The 17,129-nt window shown below is 43.1% G+C and overlaps 1 protein-coding gene across 1 annotated transcript in view; it reads right to left on the reverse strand.

Moving 5' to 3' along the window:
* TMEM65 (transmembrane protein 65) overlaps positions 1–1,699 on the reverse strand; it is a 42,168-nt gene extending 40,469 nt beyond the window's left edge. Inside the window, exon 1 of the mRNA XM_072999300.2 lies at positions 857–1,699. Within this exon, the coding sequence (XP_072855401.1) occupies positions 857–1,280 (424 nt within the window). The 5' untranslated portion in view covers positions 1,281–1,699. The remainder of the gene's footprint in view (positions 1–856) is intronic.
* Positions 1,700–17,129: the final 15,430 nt, after the last annotated feature.

A 17,129-nucleotide genomic window follows, 5' to 3' on the forward strand; every position in this document is an offset into this window, starting at 1 on the left:
TCAACCAAGCTGCCACCATGAACTGGGAACCAACTCTAGCAGCACAGACATATTCCACCAGCAAGTAAGCTCACACCCATTTTCCATGATTACATGCCTAGGCTGGAAAACTGAATCCTGTTCAGGACACTATACTCTGTGACACAGAAATTTTGCCTTCTAAATCCAAATACATTAGCTCAGTGGTCTAGGTCTCTGAATGCAGAGCCAGAGGTTGGGGGTTCAATTCCTCCACTGTGCATCCTTGACAGGGGCTGGACTCAATGATCCATAGGGTCTCTTCCAGCCCTGCAGTTCTAAGATGATGAAACAAAAGAAAGGCACCCTCTCACTCACCGAGAGAGGGTTTGTTACTCCCAGCATCCTTCCTAGAAAGTCGTTCCCCTACGCATTTGTTTTGATTATAGAACAGCTTCTAGAAAAAGTGCCAGACCCAGACCTGAAATCTGTCAGAAAGTCACACCCGCTTACCTAGATGCCTCCCTAGCTCAGAGGTGGGGGCAGCCTCTGGCAAGGAAGCTACTGGCATACACTCAGCTCAGAGGCACATTCATTTCGTTTTGTGCATGGCGGGGCCAAGTTCTTGCACTCAAGAAAGAGAAGCAGGCATACAGAAAAGGCACTACCGACTCGCTCGACTCCACTCCCAAGTCCTCCTGGGCTTGCAATCCTTGAAGCGCACCCGGCTCGGGAGTCGCCTCGCGCTGAACTCCGGAGCAGCGTGCACCGGATCCGGTGACTCGTGAGAGATGCGACGAGGCGCGGTGCGAGGGAGAGACCGGCCGGCCGGCTGCCCCCATCCCGCCAAGAGGCCCCTGACAAATACCTACCGGCGACCTAAACCCACTCGCCTTACCTTGGGCGATGGCGATGGACTCGAAGCGGTGCAACTCCCGCAGCAGGCAACTCCGCTCGGTAGAGTGCAGGCTGTAGATGAAGTCGCGGGCTCCCTGCGCCGTGTTGAGCGCCTCGATGGGCTCCTTCTTGGGGTGCGTGCCCAGCGACCTCGGGGAGCCCGTGGAGGACGCAAAGGAGGGCAACGGGGAAGGCGGGAGCCAGAGTCCTTTGTCCGGGCTGGCGCCGCGTCGGAGAAGGCTCAGCCACCGCCGGCGGCGGAGGCAACAACAGCTGGTGTTGCTGCTGCTGAGAGGCCGCCGCTGCTGCGGCTGAGGCGGGAAGCCGAGGCGGGCAGCCAGCGCGGCCGAGGAGCCTCCGGGCCACCCGGAGCCCAAGCGCAGCGCCAAGCGGCAGCTGAGCCACGTCGACGACGCCGACGACATGCCGCCCCTCTCGGCTCAGGGCCCGGCGGCGGCGGCCGCGCTACCGGCGCTGGGAAGACGGAGGGCGGCGCTGCCCGGACGGGAGGAAGGCGCTGCTCATGGAGCCTCTCCCTGCTCGCCTTCCCGCGGCAAGACCTCCTCAGCGGCCGCTCCCTGTTCGCTCGCCTTTCTTTCCCGTCCCCTCGTCCCTCCCGCGGCGCTCTCGGAGTAAGGAGGGAAGTGGGTGAGTCACTCGCAGCCGTTCCAAGAGGCTCGGGGCAGCCGTGGCATCCTCCTCTTTTCACACGGTCCTCCGCCTCCCGAAACGGGGCGGGTTTCTCCTCAGGCAGGCGGCGCTGAGGTGAGGGAGCCTCCCCGCCAAACCACCTCACGGCTCGAAACCTAACTCGTGTCTGAGGCAAAGGGAGGCGGCACGGCATTGGGGGGGGGAGAGGGGCGGGGTCTGCGCAGGCGCAGTAAGGCCGGCCGGCCTGACAGGAGAGTCTACCAATCCCCTTCGACTCAGAGGAATGAAGGCGTGCTCTTTTTTTAACCTCGCCCATCGGGCACAAAAGTGCCACGCCCAGCCTTCTTGTCAAAGCGGCTCGCGCCCCTACCTCTCCAACCAATGGACGCGACCGATAACGGACTCCGCCCCCACGGTCCTTCTGACAGCTCCTGAGGCAACGGTAGCGAAGGCGAATGGAACGTTGTGATTGGTGGGGTGGAAGGCGAAGCAGCCAATGCGGGAAGGAGTCAGGCGGGGCAGGGGATAAAATGTGCCAGAGAAAGGCACACACAAGATAAACACACTGACAGAGGCAAAAGCTGATTCATGAATATACAATATAAGGTCACCCAGATAATGCCCTATTGTGCCCCGCCCTATTTCATTCACTCTGTAGTTCACCTAAACAAGTGTTCATTCATACACAATACACAATAGGTATTGTCTCACTCTACCCACCCACCTCATTTCATTCACTCTATAGTTCCCCTGCGAATCCTAAAAATACACCTTATCCCTAAATTAGAAACGCTCTGACAGGAGTTGCTGCCACAGTCTCCCTCTTAACCCTCTAGATTTCCTTTGAAATGTATGTGATACTGTAAAAGACCTTTGCTGTTTAGCTCAAGCCTGAACTCTCTGTAGAAACAAAACTGAAGTTACCTTACCTTGAGCACATCATGAGAAGACATGGAAAAGACAGTAATGCTGGGGAAAGTGTAAGACTGTAGGAAAAGAGGAGGGCCAAACATGAGATGGACTTATTCAATAAAAGAAGCCATAGCCTTGAGTTTGGAAGAGGTGAACAGAAGGGATAATCATAACTAATAAATCAGAAGTGATTTGATTTCATGTCATGATGGTGACAACAAGCTCTCCTCCCTCCACAAGCTATGATGAGGCTGGGAATTTGCCTGATCCTGTGATGTAGTAAGAAGGCTGGAGTCATTTGGCAGGGATGGGGGGGTCTCGAAACATTTATTTTAATCTTTATCACGAGTGGGTTGTTTCAGCTCTTGCATTAAGCCCTTGTAACTGTTCATTTAGATTTCACTTTATTGTGCTGGATTTCCCTTTCCCTTTTATTTTGGTAGCATTGTATTTTTCTGCTAGTTTTCTGCTTGTTTGTCTCTTTTACTTATTTAATTCCCCCTCCCTGCACCCTGTATTCTCAAAAAGGATTGTACACCACTCATGGAGCTTATTATATTTGATAGCTTTTTAAAATCAATATAATCTACATCAACAAATGTAATAGCAATGTGGGAGCTGCAAGAAGAGGAGAGCATCATCTGGCACAGCTTTCCGTAGGGTCTCCTGTCTCTCCAGAAAGCCTGAAAAAACACGCAGTTGGGCCACAGGAAGCCCACAGAGGCATCCAGAAATGCCCACTGCCATCCGCACCCCACCCTGCTGAAGGGCTGCTTGGCCTTCATCTGCATCAATCAATTGGGCAGGGGAGAGTATTATTTAAATGTGCAAGATAGTGGGGGGGAAGGCCCTCCCCCATTCCATCTTTCTCATTTTCTGTATATTGTAGTCCCTCAGCCTATCAAGATGCTGCTTGGTGGCATGTTGAGGGTATGACTTACATAGGGAGAAAAATGCACAGGAGGAATTGTCCCTGAGCCAATCTCTCCATAAAAATTACACACACACACTCCACTGTTCAGTGCACTAGGAAACTGCAGTTGTGATGGGGAAAGATAGTTCTCCTGGATTATTCTCCATGCACACAATCAGAATGGGGCTGTGCAGATTGACAACCAGTTGTTTAGTAGGCTGTGAGGGCATGATTTTAATGGGGAGGAGAGTGAAAGAGGAAAGCCGGCCTTTGCACTACCCTCTCCCCTGAAATCCACATGAGCCCAAATAATTGGTTTTGGAAAGAGCTGAGGGCTGCTCTTCAACTGTTTCCAGCACCAGTCAGCTTGGCAGTGGGGAGGAAGGGCAGTGAGATTTGATTTCAACACATGAAATCCTTCCATTGCAACATCATGAAATATGTGGGTGGGGTGTATCTGCCTTTTTCTGGCAGGGTGTAACTGAGAAAAAGAAGAGGAATGGAGGGAGGAAAGCTGTCTTTGTGCCTGTGAGTTAGGTGGGTAAGGGAGAAGACAACATGTAAGTGTGTCTGTGTGTAAGAGAATGCACTGGAGGAAGGCTTTGTTGGAAATGGAAATAGAGACAAAATGGGGTGGAGTCTAATTTAATATGTAGTTACTCTTGTGTCAGAATAAATTTCTGTATGCGTTGTGGGAACGATATTTGCCTTGTCCATATTCTATGATGGTCCAGGAATTGCCCCCCATGTCATGTGACCTTCAGCCTATCAACCATTGCTGCCATATGTGGCCCCTGAGTATGAAAATGTTGCCCACCTCACAATTCTTTAAAATGTATTTATTTTTGTTAGTATATATGTCCCAAAGATTTGTATCATACTGGCAGATGAAGGCTAATACCAAAGGCTAAGCGCAAAACAAGCTAATTTGCAAACAATAGCAGGTATGAAAAGCTCCTGCTGTGATAATCAGATGTTCTAGGCAATTAAAGAATACTTTCATACACAGAGGCTATCTGTAGCATGTAATCAGAGCATTTAGATATTGTATAATGGACCAGAGTTTTTAGACTTTAAGGAAAGAGCAATCCTAGTGCTGGATGACACAAAGAACATTTAATTTTTGCTTTCTTTATGTTGGATGAAAGCTGCGGCCAAAATCTTGTTGTTCAGTATGATAAATCACACTAGAGTAGGCCCGTTGAGTCAATGTGGTTTTAGTAAGTCAATTCTCCCATAGGTTCACTGATTCAAGTGGGCCTACTCAAAGTGGAACTTGCTATGCCAAAGTAAGTATCAGCTAGAGCAGGCCCATTTGAATTATTGGAATTTATAGAACAGCTGACTCACCAGATCTCCATTGATTCAATGGGCCTACTCCAGTGTGATTTACTGTGCTAAGGAACAGGATTTTGGCCACTGTGTTATTTTGAAATAAATAACATTATTAATGTTTTTATTTAAAAAATACAATCTAAGACAGCTATGAGGAACGGTGGGGAGGGGAGATATTCTCCCCCCAAAAATACAAAACCCAAGGCATAGCAGCAAAAGCTTGAATATTATGGATTGCAAATCAGAGCTTAAAAATTGATTATTATGCCATAGAAGAAAAAAGCTATTCCAAACTAGCACTCACTTCAGCGGTTGACAGAAATTTGATTCAATCTGAAGTGCCATAAGCCAACATTTCCCCTGTTTCTCCCAGACAGACAACTGAAAAAAAATAGAAGCAGAGTTGCTAAAAATTAAAGAATGCTTGCAACATCCTTGCATTAGAGTAAAAGCTCAATAATAATTTTCTAACAGTAGCAGTCAGTAGCTGAAAGAAATACCATTGGAAGCCAACACTTCTAATTTTTCCAATGACTTGGTGTAGGTATGCAAGTCTTTGCTTGTGCTTGAGAGGCAAAGATATAGTACACATTAATGCCCAAAGTTCAACAGAAATACTTGCTGAAGAATATATTATCTGGATGGCCAATAACCCTATCAAACATTCTAAGAAGAGAACTTCAAATAATAAGAAATATTGCAGTCACTGTGTATAAGGAAATGTTGCCGAGAGAGAGAATTGGGTAGATACTTGTGCAACATGTTACTTAATTACCAGATGTTCTCCAGATAGGCACTTTGACAGAAATACAGAGGTATGGTCTTCACTGTCACTGGCAAGATAGAAAGGCTCTATAATAGAAAAGCTGCATGTGTTGAATTTATAGACACAAACCCAATGATAATAAGGATGATCAGTGCCTTACATCAGTGATCCCCAACCTTGGGCCTCCAGATGTTCTTGGACTTCAACTCCCAGAAATCCTGGCGAACAAAGGTGATGGTGAAGGCTTCTGGGAGTTGTAGTCCAAGAACACCTGGAGGCCCAAGGTTGAGGACCACTGCCTTACATGACAGGTGCTGTATGCCAGTGTTTGCATGCTACATAGATCTCCTAAGAGAAATAAATGACCATTATTCATAGAAAGTGAAGCCAAGTTGCTCCAAGGATTCTGCCACAAATTTAACTCTGAACTAAAGTAATAATATTGAGACCAGAACATGGAAATGCTACTGTTTGTGACTACACCTTCCAGAATCCTCCAGCCAATGTGGCCACCAGCTGGGAGATCCAGGGACTTAAACATCTTTAAAAGTAACTCACTGTTCCACGTCTTGCCAAATAGTTGGGAATTACAATTGAATAGTTTAAAAAGACTCACTGAAATTATATGTATCTTTGAAGAAATGTTTCACCAAAAGTAACATCCTCCTTTTGTTGTTGTTGTTCAGTCATTAAGTTGTGTCCAACACTTCGTGACCCCATGGACCAGAGCACGCCAGGCCCTCCTGCCTTCCACTGCCTCCTGGAGTTTGGTCAAGATCCTCCTAGTTAATGAAATAAACAGGATATCCTTGTTAAGTGAAAGTACTTATGTGTTTACATGACTATAACACAAAGCAGAAACATCGTTATAAGTTACAGGCAATTCGTTTTAAAGAATTTAAAAAGCGTTAGTAAATTATATTAAATTTAAAAGGAATAAAAAATTTGAAGAATTTAAAGAAGCTTTGGAACAAAGTAGTTCTTGATTACTTACCCTTATTTGCTATGCACTATTAGTCTGTGAAGAGTACATGTTTAGACCTCTTTCCCCACTAATTTTTCCAGAACATACTGGTCTCTTCAATACAACTCTCATGGAGCAGAATGTTATAGTTCTTTCAAAAGAGCAACTTCTTTTCTTTTGAGTACATTGTCCAATAAATTCCCCAAATTTCAATGAGAAACCTGTTTCTACTCTCTGTGCAAAACATTTTAGGCTGTCTGGACTCAGGCTTAAAGAGGAGGGAATGGAGTGGAGTAGAAGACATCGCTGGGTGGAACGCTGAACTGAAGTACTCTACCTTGTAACTGATGGTTGCAGATCCCACATACAGTGTTAGAAATGTGTTACGTTTTGGTATCTTTAGGTTTAAGATTTTCATTGACCTTTGATATAGCAATTAACAAGATAGTAGCTAAACCAGTAGCTAAATTTTATCTTCCTGGGCTCCATGATTACTTCAGATGGAGACAGCAGCCCTGAAATTAAAAGGCGCCTTCTTCTTGGGAGGAAAGCGATGACTAATCTTGACAGCATCTTGAAAAGCAGAGACATCACCTTGCCAACAAAAGTCCGAATAGTCAAAGCTATGGTTTTTCCTGTCGTGATGTATGGAAGTGAGAGCTGGACCATAAAGAAAGCAGACCGCCGAAGAATTGATGCCTTTGAATTGTGGTGCTGGAGGAGGCTCTTGAGAATCCCCTGGACTGCAAGGAGAACAAACCTATCAGTTCTAAAGGAAATCAACCCTGAATGCTCACTTGAAGGACAGATCCTGAAGCTGAGGCTCCAGTACTTTGGCCATCTCATGAGAAGAAAAGAGTCCTTGGAAAAAAACTTGATGTTAGGAAGGTGTGATGGCAAGAGGGGAAGGGGACGACCAAGGATGAGATGGCTGGACAGTGTCTGCGAAGCAACCAACATGAACCTGACACAACTCCGGGAGGCAGTAGAAGACAGGAGGGCCTGGCGTGCTCTGGTCCATGGGGTCACGAAGAGTCGGACACGACTAAACGACTAAACACACAACACACACACAGCTAAACCAGAGGCTAATAAACAGTGGGCAAAACAACACCTAGATTTTATTTGCACTGATTGATTCTATTAGTGAGGCCCTGAAATCTGCTTACTCAGATAATCTTTGCGGAACATCAGGTGATATGATAAATCAGAGGATATTATTTCTCAAAAGGTTGTTCAGTTCAGCGTTTTATGGGGAACACTAATCTCCCAGGCTTTCCAGATATATAGTACATTTCAGTCACAAAATGGCAGATTGGATTGGGTGGAACAGGAGCGTTATAAGGCTTGAGGAAACTGCTGTCTTGCAAAAAGCCGTTTAATTTGCCCATCCTTCTATGAGCTCAGATTCTGAACTTATAATAGCAACAGCAATGGCACATGGAACACAGCAATAAAGTTATGGAAGTGTCTCTGTGCGTCTTCAAACTACATTTCTTTTAATTTGCTGCTGAATAAGAGCACCACCTAGCCCAGTATTTGCTGCTGAATAAGAGCACCACTGTGTGTGGGGGGGGTGCCATTCCCAAAGTTGCTAAGATGTTGGCTTAATCTACAGTAGAGGGCAAACCCTCCTGGATGATGTCACATCTGCTTCTGAGGGGCATTCCATTCTTCTGCCCATCATTCTTCTTTCTCATAGGTGCTAGAGAGCTTGCATAGAGCCCTTCCCTAGGCCAATTATAATGGCATGATGTAACCATTCTCCTATCTGAACTCTGCAACCTATCTGTATACTGTCCACTGTCTGTGAGCTTGTATTGTTAATAAAAGCACAGTCCTCCTGGGGGCAGGGCAGAATTTACTGGGAACCCATTTGGTGTTATTCTGCCTCTTCTACTAGTCGCCTACCAGGAGCATTGCTGGCAGACATCCCTGTGTGTGTGGCTTACTCCTTTAACTCTAAGAGATGATTTGCTGTCCTAATTATCTGGTGATCATCACAAAGCCCATCAGCCTTCTCATTTTGTGACTCTAACACACCACCTAGCACAGCTTTCAGACAAGCTTAAGGCCTCCATTTCATACAGCCACCATAACATCAGCCCCAAATCAGCTGAATTCACAAACTCCTAGAAAGACTCTAGAAAAGGCTGCATGCCGTCACTTTTGAATACTATATAAAGCAGCAGTATCTGCACATCACTCTGGGGATTAATTTCATCATAAGGTGATATCAGTGTTCTTGTTTACTGAGAGGGCATCCACAAAAACAAGCTCTTGTATAACTATGTTGCAAGCGTAGGTTGGGAAGACCAGATGGATGTAACCTGATTGTTCTTTAACACCTCAAGAAATTCAACAGTGTTGATAAATTATCACTCTCCTCTCCTCCTCTCTCTTCTAAAAATATGCAGCCTTTAAAATAAGCAATGTTGCAGACAAATAATAGACATTGCTCAGATCAAGAAATGGGAGAAGTTACTTTTTAAAAACAACTTCCAGAGTATTCGAGTCGGCAAGATCTGTCCATGCTGGCTAGAATATTCTAGGAACTGTAGTACAGAAAAGTAATGTTTCCATATGTCATCCAAATTTATGGGATAGAATTAGTCCAGACCTACCTTCTTGTATAAAGAAGGGTGGTGCTGATTTTCTCTAGGACACTTCTTTCTTTGTTATGTATTACAATGTCTAGTCAAAAGGCCATATCAGCTTGGTATAATATCCACCTGTGTCCTGGGCAAAATAAAACTTTTTATTCAGTTGCCATAAAGAAGCACCTTGGGTGGAATTGGGCCAAGCCTGTGCTATTTGTTTAATTTTTATAATTATTATTTTTGGGGACTTTTATCCCATCCTTCAATAAAACTACGGGACGTGGTGGCACTGTGGGTTAAACCGCAGAAGCCTCTGCGCTGCAAGGTCAGAAGACCAGCAGTCGTAAGATCGAATCCATGAGACGGAGTGAGCTCCCGTCGTTTGTCCCAGCTCCTGCCAACCTAAGCAGTTCAAAAGCATGTAAATGTGAGTAGATGAATAGGTACCACCATGGTGGGAAGGTAACGGCATTCTGTGTTTAGTCACGCTGGACACAGAAACTGTCTACGGACAAACACTGGCTCTGTGGCTTGGAGATGGGGATGAGCACTGTGCCCTAGAGTCAGGCACGACTGGACTAAATGTCAAGGGGAACCTTTACCTTTACCTTCAATAAAACTAACAGGGCAGCTTATGAAACTTGTAACTCATTCAGGTGTATTGCGTTTCTCCCTGCGTCTGAGAAATAAACTGTCTGATTTACCTTGGCCCATAAAAAAAGAACATTGTTAAGACCATAAAAGATTAAAATGGTTAGTAGAGTTTTATGGATGGGGGGCGGGCGAGCACATGTCATCCTGGCTTGACTTATATCTTCCAGGGCAGGACCAGCCCCTCATTAAGGATAGATGAATACTTCAGACAATACATACAGGGGAAGAGCAACAGCGAGGTGTTGTAAGGTGGAACTGTGTTCAGTATAATTTCCTTCATCGCCTTAAGTTAGCCTGTTGCTTTCAGGTACAATTGGAAGATGCTCTCCTGGAAGCCGTGTTGAAATAAGAATCAGCTGCCAGAGCAGTTGGGGTACACTGTGGAGCATCTTGTCTTTTGCATTAAGCACCAAAATATCTTGGATCAGCCCCATTTCAATTACCAAAGACACAAAGACAGCCTCATCTCACTTTAACACTCCTCATCTCTGTTGTTTTCACTGCCATCTATGTCCTGGAATGACAGTTACTTGCATTAAAACGATTTAAAATAACTTGATTAAGAACCACTAACCATGACACATAGAAAGTAATGTCAGTTTCCAGAGACATTATGCCATTCTGATAATTAGAGACTTGAACCATCATGAGGGGATGGATGTATTTACATTGTCTGACTCCTAGGAATTTTGCCTGCAGTAACCAACTGGCTATCTCGAACTCAGTAGTTTATTTCCTTGTTTTTGACATTAAGGCTGTGCATGCCTTACTTATATAGCCGAAATGGCAAAACTTGCAAACAGGGCAGAGGTATGCCAGTAGGCTTGAGAGAATCCCAAGATTTAAAAAAGGTGTATGGCCACAGAATCAGCACATGAAACTGATGCAATCCATGACATGTGTATTGGACATGAAATAATGTATGGGAGAAGACATCATATCACTGATTGTTCAAATTACATAAGTGGTACAAACTCTTGACATAATAGGATTTCAACCATTGATTTATATTTCAGATAGATGATTAAGCTACTGTTTCTCTTGTGCCATTCCTTCTTTGATCCTCTTTCCCGGCCCACTTTCCCCATCTATGTTATTTCCAGTAACCACTGAGAACTCCTTAGAGTCTTAAGCCAAGCTGGAGTTTGGGATCCTTTTCACTGCAAATACCAGGGACTGAATTTTCTGCATGTAGAATATGTACAGTACTCTTTCACAGAGCTACAGCATCTCCCTGTGTTTTTTTTAATTATGGAAAATCACATTCATCTGTTCTTTAGGGAAGCATGTATGATGCAGTGAAATATTTTATTTAATTTTTAATTATTTCTGTATCATCATGTGCTTATCACTTGTCATCCTGGCAATCTGACATTAATTTCTTCCACTGATGGTAATTCTACACTTCTCAATAGTAATTATGTACCTAGATACTGCAAACAGCGCCTGGGAATGCACTCCTGACTTAAATAGCTCAACATGTACTATATATTTGCAATGCAAATGTGTTACCACTAATCCTTAAAGCCATCCACCTTGAAAGTGGAAATTGTTTCCTAAGGAATAGCTGGGATATTCTGTTGGAGAAAAAACTACAAAGAATTTTAGAGCACCTTAAAGTTGACTAAGTTTTAACTGGCATATGCTTTTGCAGACTGCAATGCAGACTTTTCACTTTTGAAGAAAGGGGCCAAAGTCCATGGAAGTCTATATCAAATAAAACCTTTTAGTCTTCAAACTCTCGCAATACCTCTTGCCTTTTTGTTAAAATCATGTAAATCCATAGCAAGAAGATTGAGGCTAATAAGCAAATAAGGAAGCTGTTTTGCTTGTTTGTGTTAATCATATAATAAAATTGGACAAGGGCTCAAGTTGACTCCAGTTCTGGAATTAACCTAATCATGTGAGGCAAGAAAACATTGGATGTATATGTGGATAAGAACCAAGCACTCTAGAGGTTCCATCTGGGGTGGCAAAATCATCAGAATAAATCTTTCTCAAAGGCACATGGATCACAGTGGAGAAGAGTCTGGGGAACAGGTATTTCTAATATTTTTAGCTTCCATAAGACTTTTTTGAAGCCCGTGTCTCAAAGCTGACTCAAAATGTAGTGCTGTTTGAAAGGGAGAACAAAAGCCCACCTCCCCAAAGTCAGGGTACTGAAATACAGCCAAATTAATTGCGCGCATAAGAAGACCCCACAACCCCGTTTCCCTGTTCCTCTTAGAAAAAAAATACAATAATTGCAAAGGAAATAACTATCAGTTTCATACCCTTCCATGGTACACACAATCTGCTAGTTCAGGGAGCAAGCTCACTCTGCCCAGTGCTATACAGTCTGCAGCAACACCAATTCAAAAGGTCAAATCATGTGGCAATAGAGAGATTTTGATATTTCAAATCATGATCTTTCCATATGATAATTTGCAAATATCCCAGCCATGTGAACCCATTATTAATGTTGTTTCATTGTTGGGTTGTCCATCTCTGGATGCCTGCTCCCTCTCCTGTTTCCGAAATATAGTGTAGCCTTGTAATTAAAAAGTAACACTTATAATCAAGAATTTAATTCACCAATTCAAAGGGTCACCATAAGTAAACTGTGACTTGAAAAGAGCACATGTAGACTGAAGGTAGTTCCAAAGGTTCTCTGTTTCCCAGAATGCTGGTCTTGGAAGGTGCTGATGGACTCTCCAGACAAGGAAGAGACAATACACTGAATGTACTCTCAATCTGTACCCCCTCTGGTTATCATTCTGCTCTTATATCTCAATAATTCCTCCCTTGCCCATGGCCTTTGCTCTCCCAGCTTCAACATCCCCAGTCTACCTATGCAGCCATCAAAGTTCTAATCTGAACGGTTGTTGGGGGTTTTTTTCGGGTTCTTTGGCCGTGTTCTGAACACAGCCAAAGAACCTGAAAAACCCACAACAACCATCAGATCCCGGCCGTGAAAGCCTTCGAGAATACGTTCTAATCTGAACCTTGAGATGATAATGGTTTTGGTACCACTTCAGCCTGTAGGCGAGGGATACGATTTTGAATGTTCTCCGTTTAAGAGAAATATATCATATTTTTGTAAAAAAAAATGTGTTTGCAACACTCATAAATAGATATGAGGGTGGTTTTCCCCATACTCCCCTCCCTTCCCTTGGTTAGATCCATCATTGACCACTTTGTTTCTCCTCATTTTGCTGCATGTTTAAACCAGCTTTTGGCATCTTGGAAGAAGGGGAGATGAAGAACAGCTGTTTGTGACGTAGGAGATGAATCATAGCCTTGTGAAGAAAATGAGAAGCATGCTTCCATCAGCATCAGAGTATACTGAGGAAACTGGGCTTGGCTATAAAGTGAAATGATATTCAGAAAGCACATGTTCAATTATAGACTACCAGAAAAAGAAAATACTGTGTATGCAGTTTGTGCCTGTTCCCGTGTTCCCTCATTTGCAATTGTAAAACAGTTTTGCAGTACCAGGTAGAGTTTCTTGGATTTTGCTAGTAACGTTTGCAGCATTTATTCACATCTGTCTGTATTATACAGTAAGAGTCCATTAAGAATATGAAGCACCACAAGGAGACCATCTTTGTAGCAGTAATAGAAAGAATGTGTTATTGCAAATGGTTTGTAGATAACAATAGCCAAGAACGTTACCAGTCCACTAGTAGGAAGATACAGACCTAGCTATCTGTGCCAGTGTAATCCTTTGTTAGCTAAAACAGTGAGAGGCCAAAACTGACCTGGCCCTCTCAATGTAGAATTAGATCTTGGCCGTGGCCAAGTCTGCCTTTTTTCAGTTTAGCCAGATTGCCCACCTTTCACCCTACCTAGCCTGGAAGTCCTTGATAACACTAGTTCACATGCAGGCAACAGACTGACCATGGCAATGTCCTCTGTGTGGGACTACCCCTAAAGGTGGTTCAGAAGTGGCAGCAGGTGCAAAATGCAGCAGTTAGGCTAGTGTTGGGGAGATCATGATATGATCATGTCTCTCCTGGCCTGGCCTGTTTGCATTGCCTGCTAGTATGCTTCCAGGCCAAGTTCAAGTTCATGTTGACATACAAAGCCCTGAATGGTTTTGCTACCTGTTAGAGCATCTCTTCTTCAGATCTACCACCTGTTCCACCTGTACCTCTCAAATGTTGATGTTGCAGGTGGCCACCCTAAGGGAGGCCCGGAAGTCCACAACAAGGAACCAGGCCTTCTCAATGGTGGCCACTGCCTCCACTTCAGGCCCCCACCCTCCCAATGTTTAGAAGGCAAATAAAAACATTCCTTTTCAACCAGGTTTTTGAGAATCTTCTCCTTATTTAATTGTCTAATTGTTTAATTTATGTCATTGTTGTTGCCATCTTGGGTTTTTGCATGTTTGTTTGTCTATATGGGTGAGTTATAGAGGTGAGGATTTTCTTTTCACTTCTGCTTCCATGTTATGTCTATATTCTGTTGTAAGCTGCTTAAAATAGTGGCTCACAACTTGATGGGCATGATAGAAATGTAACAAACAAACAAATAAAACTGATAGTACTGTTCAGCAGTAGAATGGATGGTCCAGGGAGATGGAAGGAGTTCTCCATTACTGAAAAGTTTTTAGTACAGATTGGACAGCTTTTTGTTGAAATGTAGATGTCTTTCATGGATTGTATTAGGTAACAGTATTGTAAAATCTGCTGGTTTTATAGGATCCTGAACCATTCATCTTTGAACCTGCAAACAACAGAGAACCTTGACTCTGAATAATTTTAACAGTTAATTTTGGCATTGTTTTCCTTTATGACATCTTTAAGTCATATCCAGAAAAGGGAAACAGTCATGTGTAATTCGCATACAGATTTTTCTAAATGACAGAAATAGTGCAAACACTGGAATTTAAATAGTTTAAACTCTCAGAGCTTAAATAGATTTTTTACAGAGTATCTAAATTAATCTCATTTCTATTTCCAGAACCATCTGTTCATAAACAAAAGAACACAAATCTAAGCATACAGCCCATCAAGCTTTGATGAATCTTTAAGATGAACAAATTTATTTTTAGAGTGACTCCAAGGTTTACAATTTACTACTTTGTCAGACTTGTAGGGCATAACATTTAGGTCACAGTGTATAATGTTGTAGGGGAAGGAGAAGAATGAAATGGGATGCAAATAGGTTGACAAATGCATTATTCACAGGGGTAATGTTGAATATATAAACATCCAGACGATAAGTAGCATAATTAACCAATAACAGACAAGCTTTTGTCTTTGAAGTAAAAAGGCAGTAAATTCAATAAATATATTGGAGCTTGCTGGGTTGCAGGGTTGAAGCCCCAGGACTTTCTGAGTAGCAGGAACTATGACATCATCTGCCAGCCCTTTAGCAGATGTTCTGTGTTTCTTCTGTTGCTGCAGTCCTCATAATAGCTGGGTCAAAAATGAAAAGTTGCCAGGAAAAATATATGGTTGTAAGCTGTCCCTGCTGAAATGCAAAGCATTTTAGAGCAGTTTGGTCTTGAAGAGACAATTGAAAGTCATTAACTTTTCAACAGACTCACTCCTCATTAATTGCTAGGGACCAATCCAGCTGTTTGCATTTTGGACTCTGTAGAGAAGGGATGGAAATAATGACTATCCTAATAATAAGTGACTGCACTCCCAAATTTACTACTACACTACTTGTGAGTGCTACTGTTAACAAAGAGGTGGTTGTGCTGAAGCAAAGTTTAGTGAAAAAGAAAGTAATTCTTTGAAATTAATATGTAAAGAGCCAAAAAGCTACTTTCCTTTTCTTTAAAACTGATCCAGCATAACCAAGTCTTTATGGACAGTAGAAAGCATTGCTGCTATAGGTCAAAGACACTTAGATCTCCATAATAATCAGAATTATTAGTAACATAAAAGACAAAACCTTCATAGTTCTGTATTAACTACAGATGTAGAGTTGTTACCTGATTTTACATGTTCATATAACCAACTTTACCAGTATTAATAAAGTAATTCTCATCTTTATTTTGTTTCATTCTGGTCAAGCACGGTGGTGGGAGTGTCATGGCCTGGGGGCTGCATGAGTGCTGCCGGCACTGGGAAGCTACAGTTCATTGAGGGAATCATGAATGCCAACATGTGCTGTGACATACTGAAGCGGAGCAGGATCCCCTCCCTTCAGAGACTGGGCTGCAGGGCAGTATTCCAATGTGACAGAGACGCCAAACACACCTCCAAAATGACCACTGCCTTGCTAAAGAAGCTGAGGGTAAAGGTGATGGACTTGCCAGCATGTCTCCTGACCAAAACCCCATTGAGCATCTGTGGGGCATCCTGAAATGGAAGGTGGAGTTGCACAAGGTCTCTAACATTCATCAGGTCTGTGATGTAATCCTGGAGGAGTGGAAGAGGACTCCAGTGGCAACCTGTGAAGCTCTGGGGAACTCTATGCCTAAGAGGGTTAAGGCAGTGCTGGAAAATAATGGCGGCCACACAAAAATATTGACACTTTGTGTCCAATTTGGACATTGTTACTTAGGGGTGTATTCACTTTTGTTGCAAGTGGTTTAGACATTAATGGCTGTGTGTTGCATTATTTTAAGGGGACAGCCCATTTAAACTGTTATACAAGCTGTATACTCACTGCTTTACATTGTAGCCAAGTGTCATTTCTTCAGTGTTGTCACATGAAAAGATATACTAAAATATTTACGAAATATGAGGGGGTGTACTCACTTCTGTGATATACTGTATATATATTCTTTGCTTTAGTTTGGAGTGCTTATTGAAACCACGGCTGCAATCAGTTTCTCAATCAACACTCACACAAGGTAAAGAAAATATTTAAAAAATAATAATATAAGTTGTTCAGTGAATCAGTGGTGGTCTAGTAGGGGCAAAAAAAAAAATCACTTCTCTTTCCCCTCCACAGAAAGGGCCAGTGTAGTCACAACCTGAGTTGAATAGGTATAGCGAAATCTCTGCTTACTTCTCTGCTGTGCTGACTCTCTTTCAGCAAAGTCTGCTTCTGGCAATCTCACTCTGCAGTGTTCTCAGTTTTCTGTTTCTTGCAGCAGCTCCATTGACTCCAGGTAGATATGATGAGAGGGAGAAAATGCCGAGTAGAAACAGACTGTGGCTGTGGTAATGACTAGCCAGGGAGCATGAAGGCTTGGCCAGAAGAAGAAAGAGGCAGACAGACAGAGAGAACCAGGAAGTCAAGCATGTCTACTGTGTATATAAACCTGAGGTGTAAATATTGTACTCTGTGTGTCTGGGGAAGTGGACCTAATTTACAATATCTCACACAAAATAAATCTGTTAGTCTAAAATGTGCCACAAGACTTCTCTTCTTGCGATTGTCTTGGTTTGTTTGTGTGACATACTGTACTCTAGTCTAGAACAGAGCAAGTTGTGTGAAAACATTAAACACATCTGCCACCTGGTGGCAAAACAAAGGAGGAAGACACACAGAGGAATGAAGGTACTCTGCCTGCATGTTTCCAGTACTGTTTTT

The sequence above is a fragment of the Pogona vitticeps genome, chromosome 4, assembly GCF_051106095.1.
Source record: "Pogona vitticeps strain Pit_001003342236 chromosome 4, PviZW2.1, whole genome shotgun sequence".
Classification (NCBI taxonomy): domain Eukaryota; kingdom Metazoa; phylum Chordata; class Lepidosauria; order Squamata; family Agamidae; genus Pogona; species Pogona vitticeps.